At 31.6% G+C, this 14,483-nt stretch overlaps 1 protein-coding gene across 2 annotated transcripts in view; it reads left to right on the top strand.

Annotated features, from left to right (window-relative positions):
* LOC140046371 (slit homolog 2 protein-like) overlaps window positions 1-14,483 on the top strand; it is a 72,748-nt gene that overhangs the window by 15,315 nt on the left and 42,950 nt on the right. For both annotated transcript variants that reach the window (XM_072090994.1, XM_072090993.1), the window contains exons 5-8: window positions 11,939-12,010; window positions 12,651-12,722; window positions 13,932-14,003; window positions 14,291-14,454. In XM_072090994.1, coding sequence (XP_071947095.1) covers window positions 11,939-12,010; window positions 12,651-12,722; window positions 13,932-14,003; window positions 14,291-14,454 — 380 coding nt within the window. The remainder of the gene's footprint in view (window positions 1-11,938; window positions 12,011-12,650; window positions 12,723-13,931; window positions 14,004-14,290; window positions 14,455-14,483) is intronic.

The following is a 14,483-nucleotide window of genomic DNA, read 5'->3' as shown; positions in this document are numbered from 1 at the left end:
TATACCGGATGGCTTGTACCTATGGAACCAATAAGTAAAAGAGAAAGTAATAACTGAAGGTGTTAGTGCGTACATGTAAACATGTTTAGCACGATTTTAATATGTTCAAGTTTTAATGATTATTACAAATAAATGTAACGTATTTATATTAAAAAATAATCGTAGAACAGTAACCCTGTATATAAACGATTTTGAATTATTAATAAGTATAGAGAAAATAGAAATTATTTGTGTATTATTTGTTTATTGTTATTTTATTGCGATAATATGATGGAATACAGAAGCCAATGTAAAACCCAGTAGCCGGAAGATGTATGTGGTCTCTTGATCATAGCCCTCTAGTGGGAAAACAAAATAACCAATACCATGTTATACCTCTTCATAGTTATTGAATAAAATGAGCCAAAGTGAAACCTGTAAGATAGCTACATAATGAAATACGTACGTACATTCTATACAAAATTTCATTGCGCGTAATTTGGGTACCCGCGGGTGTTCGATTGTGAAACCTTTGCGAATCGATCCAGGAAAGGGGACAAAAATATTCATTATGTAGGTTACATTGATAACTGTCGTTTTCCTGTCTTAGCAATCTGTTCACCGAAGACAACATGCACACCTTTTTTCCTTTCCATGTTTGGAAATGCAAAGGTGTTTCTGAGGGTTACACCCATCACCTGTTAAATGTAAGGAAATACCCAGAATTAAACATAGAGGAACATGTTCCGAGAAAGCATGAATAATTAACCATCAAAGTTATGTCTTTTCCATGTTTTAAAATGCCAACTATGGAGATCATAAAGCAAGTGAGTGATTTACACCTGTTGAATGAATTAAACCTGGAATTACATGTTCTGATTTCTAAAGAAAAAAACAACATTTGGAATTTTTACTCATAGAATAATTAACCAAAGTCAAACAAGACAGTAATGTTGAGTAAACATTATTGGAATGTATAACCACAATTCATGCATTTCAGTATTTATCTTTGAATTAATCTGTTTTTGCTATGTGCCAGCATGAACCTGCTTTTCACCCTTTTACTACTGCCCTTGGCAAAGGAAGACCTTAGATCTAGCCTGACAATCGTGTGGGAAAATGCCCAACTAGATAATTATAGACCTATATCTGAACGCTATTGCACATGAGTCACGTTGTCCAAACTTACCGTCCAAGAAATGTATGAATTCAACCTGTTAATGCCCTGTCTACACTGTCAAACTAGTTTGATAGTGTAGACAGAAGAAAAGTGTTATGTGCCCAAATTTGGTAGCGATGTACCCAAATATGGTAGTGATGACATCATCATGTTCATATATGGAGCATAACATTTTTTGTCACATTAAGTTTGATTATTTTGTGTAATAATGGTATAGTTTTATAATATTTATATAATTGCTTAAAATTCATATAAAAAGTTTTAAATTTGATACTGTCTTTATTATTGATACTTACTAATTAATAATTAAGTACCGGTATGTTTTAATTTGGGTGTGTTGTACTCCCAAGTTTGTTTAGTTACAATTAAAATGTAAATCTAGCCAATATTTATTTATCAAAACTGTCATTCATTTTTCCGATCTGTGTTTAGTTTATTTTATTTTTCAAAAGCTAATTTCGCTAAAATAAATAAAAACAATAATTCAATGTTTTTAGCCTAAAGTTGTAGGTTTGAGCATGGCAGAGAACGTGGCCTCAACGTACTAGCTTAGAGACCTAGCCTCAATATGCATACTAGCTCTGTCTTTTTTCCTTAGGGTAAGAGATAAACATTTTTCAGTAGTTATTTTTTGTCATTCCTGAAAAGCAAATTTTGTTTTTAACCTCGGCGATGAAAAAATCGTGTGAAATTAAGCACCAATTGAAGGGCGGTTTGTTAGTTCAGGGTCTTTATTGAATTACGGACACTTTAAGATTATTTAATTTGATAGTAGGAACTGATAGTCAACACAGCAAAGTCTGTTTGTTAAATTGAATACAAGTTCGTCAAAGTATAAAACTATATTTTATTTAAAATATAACAGCAAGGTTATTTTACTACACACAGAAATAAAATACAAAGTGCCCTATATGTCCTGTGTAAGAGGATTAAAGAAGTTTTATCCTAACCATGATAAAACAATTCTATTCTAGATTGTACTAAATAATTTAGGATTTTAGCTCGAACACTTGGTCACTATAGTCATGGAATTTTAATTCCCATTTAATCTGATTTGCATATAAATTTGAGTATTTATAAAAAAGATACTGTATTTTTATGCGTTCTCGTTTCATATAGTTTTCTTTTGTTGATTTTATCAATAAGTTGACATTTTGAAATGTTTTTACACAAAAAAAAACCCTGAATATTTAATTATTTTTCTGTCCGCATTAATAAATTAGTTTGTCTTCTAATATCTCCATAATTCAAACTATCATACACGATCACCGGACTTTCAGTTGTCATCACTCTGACCAAACTTCAGCACTCAAGGAACTATCGCTCCAAATTATTTCCCCTGATAATATTCCAAGATGTTAGTTTTTATAGATAATTAAATTATGGAAGTACAGTTTTAAGTGACTGAATTATCTAGTAAGATTGTCACTATAGATAACCTGAAATCAACAGTGCTGTGACAATTTCTGGCCCGCATTTTATTGCCAAGAAGGTGTCTAAATTTCACCCTATGACATATGGTGAATTTTCACAGGAAGATTAGGAATCAGTATCTGTGGTAGCAGTGGACTTCTTAGTACACTTTTGACCTTCTCTCACGCTATATAATGATTATCAGAAGTATCGGTATCATTTTTAGTTAATTTAATCATCTTAAGGTCACTGAAATAATTAAGTGTAATTTGATTGATTTAATTAATTGATGACAATGCAAGCTTATTGGTTGACTTGTAAAATAAAAAATCAAGGGTGGTCCAAAAGTGTTAATAGCCACAAAATAAAATATTAGTTTTTAGAATTTATGATGTCTCTCTCCAAATTGCTATTGGGTCAGAATATAGGACTGGTTTGATCTCAAGTTATAGCTTCAGTACAAATACATTACAGTATAAAGCTCATCTCACTAATGGTTATTTTTCCTGACACTATACTATCAACTCTTTAAACCAAGTATTGAATATTTAACGGATATTTACATTGGAAAATAACCCCAAGACCTTGGAAAAACAAATACAGCAGCCACAATGTGAAAACTGTGCTACAATTCTATACATACCTAGTTCTGTTGTTAGCAAAAGCGCTGGAGAGCGTTTGAATAATTTAAAATATGTTGATTAATTAGATTATCTAATTACAGATGTAGAATTTAATTGGGATCAGCCAGTCTTAAAATAGACCATCAATTGGGATTGGTTCCAATAACAAGTTAAACTCTGACTACATGATGTTTTAGAAGCCCCATAGATTTTTTTTATTGTCAAAGTCGAGGTCAATTGGTCACTCCTGTGCCCATTAGATTGCTCCGAAGTGTATCTAGTTGGTCAGCTCTTGTAATTTGTAAAAACAGATTTTGTCATGTCTGATATGATGAGGTTATGTCAATTTCGGGTACCGTACCTCTGTGTAGGTACTGATGTAGTAAAGCAGCTGGTATAGTGACGCATCATTCTCCTGATGGACATTGAAATTCCAATATTTGAATTACTTCATGAGACATTTCATTTGAAATGTTAACAGATTTCACCTTTATTTGTGTCATAACATTCCTGTATTTTGATTGTTCAAAACATGTGAACCATTGTCAAGTGTTGTAGATGTCAACTGCATAGTACAACTAGTCAGGAATAAAACTTAATGTTTGTGGGAGTCGAACGAATCACGTTTAAAAAAAAGCCCTTTCGTCAACTCCTTTTAAATATGCTAATTACACTGAAAAATGAGTTCCTATTCATTAAATCAATCCTGTTTTACAATCACTATGTTTGAAGGGTGATGGTACCTAAGTTTTTTAGTGGTGCACTGTAAAATGTTAAAATTTAGAACATTTACAGTAGCCTCTTTCCAACAAGTACAAATCCTAAAGCTCTGTCAACGCTATCAAATGTAATGTGACCATATATGGACATGATGATGTCATATTAATACCATATTTGGGCACATCACTACCATATTTGGGCACATCACTACCATATTTGGGCACATCACTACCATATTTGGGCACATCATTACCATATTTGGGCACATCACTACCATATTTGGGCACATCACACTTTTTTGTCAAACTAGTTTAATAGTGTAGACAGAGCTTTATTCTATTCGTTCTTAGAATTGTGATCATATATAGGCCAACCTGTTAAATTTGTGAATATTTCGATGCAATGACCAATCCAAAAGCCGTATATATTTGAGATAATATAAAAATTTAAAGAATGACCCCATAAGTTTACATGAATAAAATTTACAAATTTTGTTTAGATGTAGATGTATTAATTTTCTATCAGTTATTAAATCTCCTTTCTCAGCATCTGTAGATAGATCTATTAATATTTGTTCACAAATCTAGGAAATAGATTTTTTTATAGAGAAGACATGTAGACATTATAAATCATAAGATATTTTAATGTATGTCATGACATTACTGATTTTGCAACACTTGTGTGTGACAATTCAGGGATGTTTGCAGTTTGATTGGTTTTATCATTGCAGTAAATTCATTCAGCTGTTTTAAAAAATCTTTTCAAATAAAAACAACTTCCTAAACTGAAATAACTCAAGGGTTATTGTAAAGAAATGTGTGTTTATGATACATTTCTAGCAAAGAAACAAGCAATAGATGTGGTATAAAGTGATAGAACTTGACTGGTTTGTAAAGATAAGAGGAATTCTGCTCAAAGTTTGGTCAAATCTTTATTTTTATCTGCTGTAACTTTTATAAAGAGAGAGAAAGTGGTGATGAGCAATACTTCGTCTCAATGCAAATTGTTTAGGGTACCAAATCAACTTATCTTTATCAAATTAAAATCGTACTGTGTCTGGTCTGCTAGCATTTCTTGTGGAAAGTTATGTATTCATAGAAGCACTGATAAAGATGTTCTATCTGGGATGTTTGTTATTTGTTTGTTATTATTTATTTATACTGGGCAACCAAAGAATTGTCCCCCAGATGCCTCAGTTATGAACAGTGGCTGTGATGTACTAGTATATAAAAGTTGTATGTTTTGACTGTAAGATTTAGAGGCCTTTGATGGTTCATCTTGTTATTGTGTGCCTCTTTTCAGCTAATGATAAATTAAGATGGCGTGGATGTTACAGATCTGAGCGACCTCCTACCTGTATTGTTTAAATACCCCTAAGGTTTTAACGTAAAGTGTAAATAAATTTTGAAGAAAAAAAATTACCATGAACTACCATACATAAATTGAAACACATTTCTATTGATGTCCAACTGTGAAAATGATTTTGAAACCAATTTGAATTTTGATGATTAACAGTCAATTAGTGCTAATTACTCTAGATCCCCACTGACGCTAAAACACAGTCCAATGAAAACGGTATTTACAAATTAAATAACTGCTGATCTTAATTAATGTTTGTTTATACTGTACCGGATAACAAACATATTCTCGTTGTTGTATCGCGTGCAAATTTGTCTAATTTGGTCAACTTTGACTCAATAGAATCCCGTCACAATATACGCTACAGATGTAAAATTGGTGGCAGGCACCTGGCACTTATTAACCGCTCACTAGGGCTAACCAATTTCTAAAGCGATTCTTTGTAATAATTGCGTAATTGTTATATTAGTAAGAAAACCAAAAATAGAAAACCTGTTGATTCTGTGATTGTAAAAAACAGTAATATAAAGTATTAAAACTTAACAAAACTCTTTTGTAGTTGAGTTTGTTAAATGATTGTAATAGTAAGTGTCCATGTAAAACTAAAAAATAATTTTTGAAAGGTAGTCTTGCCCTCTTGATTTTTAGATAAAACCTGCATGCCTCTTAATTTAGGTAGATGGTAAAAACTGAAAAAGAGAACCTGCATTAGGGATTTTTTTCCATAAATGATTTATATTTTTACCTAAAAAACTTTCGTTTAAGTCATGTTCCACATTCATAGAAATATTTCATATGTCAAATGTTGTAAAGTTGCTGTATAGTTTCCCTAGGGGCAAGTCTAACAAGCATTGACTCTTAAAAGAAGTGGGTCTGTATGGCTGCAATGTGACCTCTAGTGAGGGGTTATGGGAAGGGTTGATAGGTCGTAATTATTTGATATACTTTTTTCCAAATTTATCAATCATCAAGATATTTTGTTGGAAAAAATATAGACATTAAGAAACAGTTATGTTATTTTGTGTTTAATTTTTCCTCAACCAATCAGAAAATGACGGAAATATAGTTGTTGGAATATCAATTAAGAAGATGAGAATTGCCTAGAGATATAAAAAGTATTATAATGCAGGTATATTATAATACTGTTGTTCAAAGTTTTAGAAGATCATTGATTTAACAATTGAAACTCAAACATTTTCACATGTCATACTGAAATATAAATTTTGAATTTAATTAATATTGAAAGTTCAAATTTTACAATTGACAGAAAAGAAGAATGTACTCTGAATCTGGGACAGACATTTTAAGTTCATACTCAAAGCTAACAATACAATGTCTTTCTTTCCGAGGGTCTTAAAACTGAGTTTTTCAAGAGGGGTTGTGTCATCATCCATTTAATAGCAACACAACACAAATGGAACCAATTATTTTAGGCATAAAATCAAAGTAGGTACAGTAGGCCTACGTCACACTAGTTACTACCTCAACTTTTATATAACCCATTCACACATGTTTTAAATTTATGTTTATCCAAAATCCCAATGATACAAATTCATACTGCGATAAATTTATCCAATCAGAATCTGGAAAAGAATTTGTTTGATTTGGAATGCTTTGAACTATTGTCGTCCCCACTGTGCTGATGCGTCGACTCCTTCTAAGACCAATACGGGTGGCTAACAATTGACAAAGTACATCACTGTGGGCGCCCCAGATGTTTTATACAGTTGTTTGAATAATTATATAGACCCCTGCTCTTTTCTACAAGTTATTAGTTGTTATTTTTAGATATCATAGTAATTTAGAAAATTACACTCGCAGAATTTAGTAAGTTTGTTACATTATACATTAGTAGTGACTCCAGTTTGTCTCCTGTTGGCCTTCATTATAAATGTGGCTTTTTGTTTGATTGTCATTCTATTTTTGATCTTGTCTTTATCTTGTAATGTAATTATACTTTCCTGACCTTGAAACTTCAGAACTTGTCATTGAAATTCAGTTACATTTTCTAGGTATTTCAAAAATAATGTTGACCTATTTATGAATTATTATTTTAATGTGTTTAATGTGTGTACACTTTATTATGCATAGATAACAAGGTTCATATTGCTATTAAAATATCCAATGATAAAACTAGAGAATCATTCATTATACTCAATTGGCATGTAAATTTAAACAATAAGCATCCAAATATTGTGTTTGTTATCACTATAAAACAGACCATATTTTGGCTCATCACACTTTTTTGTCACATAAAGTTTGATAGTGTAAACAGAACTTAAATAACTTTTTGTGTAGATTTAATCCTACTGATTGTATTTATTTATGCTTGTGTACATTCATCATATTGCACCTGGAGTTGTTTTATCCTCATTTTCATCAATGAGCAGTCAAACAATTGCTCTGGTAAAAGAATAAAGGTGCGCACACCTGAGGTTTGATGAAGAGGTAGTAACCACATATTCCATGAGATTAAAGAAGGATTACTAGATCCCAACAACAAACACACCTTAGAATGTTAATGATTAAAGGACAACAAGCATAACTTTTGTGTTTGAGTCTCGACTCAAAGGCCGTCTTCAAAGTGTCCAGAACATTGATTTCAGAATACATTGGATTTATCTACCTATTACAGGTGTTACTAAACAATAGACAAGTGGATATGTTGTTTAAGGAACACTGTTTACTTCATTGATAAGTGGAGAGGTACAACACATAAAGCATTAGGTCAAAGGATTAAAAGGGCATGGTTAATTTAAATGAGTGTTTGTTTACCTTGTCCACAAACATAAAAATACATTTTATAAGCTAAAAGAAAATACTTTAAAACAGTGGATATACTGTCTAATTGGTTTTCTCTATTGCCACTAAAATGGAAAATTAATCCCTTTATAATGGCAGTATAAAATGAGGAATTGCAATGTCTCCAGAGCTTCTGTCAAGCCTAATTAAAGATGTTAAATGTATTATGTGCAGTGTTTGGTGCTAGGTTATCTGTCTAGGTTGCCTTTTATACATTAAAGCATAACAGGCACATTAAGGAATACCTACTAAATAGAATAGATTTTGTGATTTTAATATATTTTACGAATCAATTAAATTGATATTTCGTATAGGGAATGTGTTGATGATTAAATGATTAAGTGCAGATGCAAAATTTTAAAGAGAGAATGATGTAACTTATCCATTCAACATTCAGTGCACTATTTAATATTTAAGAAATGGGGCAACATGTTAGCATTCATCCCTATATAAGGAAGTTTTAAAAGTATAATTTTAAATACATTTTACAATTTATATGAAGTTTTGTGTAGTTTACCTTGGATTTGACAAATTGTAATCCACATCACTGAAAACCTTTGAATTGAACATAAATAACTTTACTTCTCTTTGGCCAATTACAGATCATTATCAGGTGAGTAATAGCCCATTAACCTTCCAAAACTGTGTTTTTTTAAAGGATTCTTTCAAATGCTGATTGTTTTTTCTATATAAAGTGCTATCTCTGATAACACAGTGTAAAACCTTAATATAACAAAGGATATAGAAGGCTTAATCCTGAGCTATGTAATGGATTTATATTATATTGTTCTCAAGTCTTTCCAAACATGCTATATAATAAGTATATACTTTTTAAATTCCTTTCCTTTCGACCCAGTTTGATGGAATTCATATGTTATACAATTTTAAAATAAAAGTTGGCTATTACTATTTTGTAATTTTTATTTTATGTGTCAATTTTATAGCAAAGAAATTCCTTTCAATGACAATTAAATTTAAAAAACACTTGTCACTGTTAGTTTTGGTGCAGTAAATATTTTTTTGTTAATTTAAAAGAAAATGACAGAAAAAGACTTAAAAGCATTATTTTCAAGAGCCGTTTTTATTGCCATCAGAAAATAGGCCCACTCAAACAACTACTAAGAAAGAACCAAACTTAAAAAACGGTTTTAAAGAACCTAATTGATTCTGGTCTTGATAGTCAAAACTGGTTTCCATGAAGCAATTTCTCACTGCAAATTTAAGCTTTAGTTTAACCATAAGGATGAATGTTTTAATTGTTTGTAACATCTAAAAAATCTAATAAATGTGCAAACCATGACAGTCATCCCAGTGTAGGCTAGGATGATATCTAATACCTATGAAGAAGTAATTAAATTATAATTGGACAATAAGTTCCACTGGCTTCTAATCCTTAATCCTGCATTGTAACCGTCTCTAGACACAGTGCAAGCATCCTATATAGCTCTGGAGTGTCTATAGGCTAGGCTTGTAATGAAGCAATGTGAATACCCATTAAGACCACCTTGTCACCTGTGAGTCTAGACTGGTGTCAGGCTAAAAGCTTCCAGGGACCCTATCTGGCTTCGTATTTGTTAATTCTAAACAAGTGTTGAGTATCTCTAGTTAATTGTATAGGCAGATTAGCTGCTTAATCAAGGTCTAGCATGTTTGTTCTTGGTGAAAATACATCATCATAAGACAGATGAAAACTTAAAAGCGTCTCTACCTTGTAAATTGCATAATTTCTTTAATACCTTCTATTTCTACTTTCTATTTTACCTTGCATATTTTTTGCGTTGTTAAAGCTCTGACTACTCTGAAAAATGTGCCCATAATGGACATGATGATGTCATATGACCACCATATTTGCGCATATCACTACCATATTTGGGCACATAACACCTTTTTTTATAGTGTAGACAGAGCTTAAGGGTCATTCAGGATGTGTTCACATCTACAGGGCTATGGTATTGTGCATGTCATTAACTGCATAAATCAAATTATGGGGGAAAAATCTATGGTACTAGTAGTATTCACCGAAGTTATTGTTTAAAAATCTTGAAATTCTTAAGTTTTGACTCAACCTTAAAAAATGATTGCGATTAAAAAAAATACATTAAAAAAATATTGATTTACAGTAAATAAAGTAATTGAGATACAAAGGCAACAGGGTTCAGTTCAATGTAACTGTCATTTCATTTGGTAAACATCTTTAACAGTTCTTGAAAACATAAATCGTATAGCTACCACATTAATAATATTTCTGTCAACACATTCCTCCACCTAGTATCATTCCTGATGTTTTAAAAATCATAAAACTCTTGTTGACAAGTTGTTGAATTATTTAACGTAATCTAGAATATTATTGAAGACATTAATGGGTTGAAATTGAATGTTTATAGTTTAAACTTAGGGTGTTTACCTCCTGAGGTTGTCAATGGATATATCATCACTACATTTGTTATGAATGAAAATGGCCATTTTATCAACTTAATTAGCCTGACTCAATCATCTTGCTAATGTCTTGCTATTGATCTGGTACATCAGACTGCTTTGAGGAGATTGCACTAAAATATCTGAGATCTGGAACAAAGCGTGAAGAATGCACAAATTCAAGTGTTTGCATTATTTATTCAGACTGCCTAGACAATCTGGTCCGGGTATAATTGATCGGGAGATAAAACAACTGTTATTAGAACAATAACTCATTTTGTTTGAGATGTTTCTACAACTTTAATACGTTCAACCATTGTGCCATGTCTCCACATAATTATCTTGTCACCGTACTAGTTTAATCTAGATGTATTAATTCGTCTATCAATGCTAATTGTATACAGTTCTTATAGACAGATGAACTTTATGTATAAGATAAGAGATAAGATAAGATAACTTTTATTGATCCTCAAAAAGGAAATTCATTGCTCGTCATAATAACAAAGAAAACACAATAAAAACAAATATAGCATAAAACCATTCATATAAAAACATCTAAAAAAATACAAGATAAAATTATCTTCTTGACTTCCTGTTGTACTGGATGATACTGGAGGGAGTATGTATTTTATTATCAATTTTTATCAGTGGAGTTGTGGCTTGGTGGTTATGATGCTTGGCTACCACTCCAAGGGTCCTGGATTCAAGTCCCGTCACATGTCAGGATTTTTCTAAGGACCAAATTACAACTCCACTCCCAAGGACTTGTAATAAGACTTTGTTTATGTAGAGCATCTTGTGTATATGTTTGTCTTGTGAACCTCTGAGGGTTGGGTCCCTAATGATCAGCAATTGCTGGATGGATCACCCTCATTAAATATGGTTTAAAAAAAAAAAAAAAAAAAAAAACACCACTATCATTTATGACAAATTTGATGCACATGAATTGATGTTATAATTTTTTGTATACCACAATTGTCATGCCTTTTGCAAGTAATTCACTGAATGTATTTTCACCCTTATCATCATTATTTCTTTATTAATGTTTACAAAACAAATTATTATCAGCAGCATGAGTATTTTCATCAACATTGTTTGTTATAATTGACTCTCGAACAGCGACTTTCGTTTAACTCATGTTATTTAACGTGCATAAATTACATAAAAATGTACTGTAAATTATGGCCTAAATTCTAATAAATATTAATAGCATTGTTTACAAAATATTTCTGAATTCTTTTCTTTTTCAAAAAACAATCGATATTCTATATTTCTTTGTATTTTTTGACTAAATAAATGTTTATGAAATTGAAAAATTGGATTTCAAAATAACATATTGTTAATGTACTTTTTCTTCATTTTTGGCTTCTAACAGTAGATCTTTGTGGGTTAATAGGTAGATACATAAGTTTAATATTTAAATGTTTTTTTTATTTATTTTTTGCAGAGATCTTTCCGATAATGAGTTGGTTATCATATCAAGAAAAATGTTCCGGGGCGCAAGTGCTCTTCGCAACTTGTAAGTAGATTAAATAATTTATCCATTATCATGATTGAATGACAGTAACAGCATTTCTTTGAACTTTAAATCTGTAAAAAATAGTTAATAATTTACCCTTATTTTTTGGTGTTAAAAGATTAAACATTTATTTTAGTTACTGAATTACTAAAATGATGTCTAAATAATCAGGAGCAGTTCCATGGGGTAGCAGTATGGTGTGTTTTCCTCTCTTTGTGGCAGCTGAAATTAAATGATTTAATACTTTTTATATCGATTTTTGATGTTTAAAAATTCCTGGATTATCGCTCATAAATGTTCAAACAGTTTAAACATTTATAAATAGACAATTATACAAAACAGTATAAATACAGTATTTAAATAGAAAGAAATATAACTATAAATTTCGATACAATTTTAATATAAAAGAGATGTATACATGAGATCTCCGTTTCCATTGTTTCATATGAGCTTGTGTTTATAAATATAATATCTTTATTAGATCTTAAACCCTGTGTTGAAATGCCAACTTATTAATCTTTACTCTGTCATTCTTTTATGGCTTTTTTGAACTCTTTCATAAAGGTAGATTAATCTATCCAGATATACATTATTAATTTAGAATTTGGTTTATTAATGTGAAATCTGCATTGTTTTCTAGGAAACTTGATCACAACAAGATTGTGTGTCTTATGGACGGTGCATTCCGACCACTCAGAATGATGGAAATGCTGTAAGTGATTTAGCATAAATGATATGAAAATTATGAATGAAATACCCTTTACTTAATTAATACCATATATTTCCATCTATGTCTATGTGATAGATCATTGATCTATATCAACTAGAACCCCTCCATCAAGACATTCTCCCTATTCAGCGGACATCCCTATGACATTGTATTTGGTCTTGATGATGTCCCATTTTAGAGGTTCTACTGTATTCCTGTTTTGAACATACCTTCACTGCGTCATAATCGTAGCAGCTGCCTCCTCTTAACATGCTTACTGGTATGCTCCTCTGGGGTAAGGTATCCAGCACCTGTCATTAATGAAACATCATCTTTTAATTATCATTAGCTCACCCGCCCAACGCTTCATTATGCAAATATTTAACTCTGGTTCACATGGTTATGCTGTACAGATGTTACACTAAAGAATATACTTAATTTAATTTAATATCTTGTCGATCGACTGCTACGTCCAAGAAGGAGTTGACCAAAAGATTTTCTGTTTGATGTAAAACCCCTCATAGCAATTTAACAGATAAAGGCTGGAAGATGGGCTAGGCATAGTGTTATTTTGTATCCAGTATGCAGAAAACAAACAAAAGTAAATACAAAGTAGAACTTAAGAGGTGACTCTGGGATTGAAATTTTGGATTCTTACCATCTTAAAATGTTGCTCTTAACAAGGACCATATAAGAAATCATATTATTACCAGGACTGTTTCATAATCTTTGCAAGCATTTCAATTTCATGTTAACTATACATCATGATGCTAGATGAAGATGTTTTGTAGTGTTTGCAAACAGTTGACATGTTTGACTGTGTATGATTGTACGAGTCTAGCTGTGTTTATGTAAAGGTGCATTATAACATCGTTCTTAATTGGATGTTTATAGCCAAGTGTTCACCACAATGTGTAGACTATAATTGCTCTCCTCCTACCGCCATGTCCCCTGATGGAAGGTTATGAGAGATCAATTTGGGATCAGTGGGATAGCAAATATTAAGTGCTTTGTAAATGTCCCAAGTATTGTCTTATAACATTAACCTAGTTCCAATTGATATGTGCTAAGCTTTACTAATCCATATTAGCTTTTGCAAAATAAAAACATCCTGAAATCACCAGGTTGAAAGGGCAAGTAGTGGTGTAATCTATTTAAGATAATTAGGCCAACTAACCTCACTTTTCCATTTTCGTGTGTTCTTTTTTGCAGTACACTTAATAGTAACAACCTGACGAGTATAAAAAGTACTACATTTAGTCACATGAATTTCCTGCAAACGTTGTAAGTACAGTATACATAAAAACATTTTAACAAGAATGTAGCTAGAGAAGTCTAGGAACTTTTTAGACTTTGTAGAAGATAGTAAAGGTGGCTGTCCCCTCCCACCCATGCTCAACATCCTTGTATAGCCAACTAATTGAATCTAAATTTCTCTAATTACGTACCGTTTTCTGTAATCCTAGATAAAAAAGAATATAGTAGCTACATAGTTTCTTGGGAGAATTTCATACTATGATAAATGAAAATACATTTAATGAATCGGCTATTAAACTTTGCTTTGTTTTTAGGCGCTTATCGAACAACCGGCTGAACTGCGATTGCCATTTAGCGTGGTTTAGTGTTTGGTTAAAGCGTAACACTAAGCTGGCGCTCTTCACAAGATGTGCCGGGCCTAAACCGCTCCGAGGCAGCAAGATAGAAGAGCTACAAAGTCAGGACTTTGTGTGTATAGGTATGAAACTGCATTCTTTAAAAGTGAAA

Source organism: Antedon mediterranea, chromosome 4 (genome assembly GCF_964355755.1).
Source record: "Antedon mediterranea chromosome 4, ecAntMedi1.1, whole genome shotgun sequence".
NCBI classification, from domain to species: domain Eukaryota; kingdom Metazoa; phylum Echinodermata; class Crinoidea; order Comatulida; family Antedonidae; genus Antedon; species Antedon mediterranea.
Note: the sequence above shows the minus strand (reverse complement) of the source record. Positions and strands in the feature narration are given on the sequence as shown.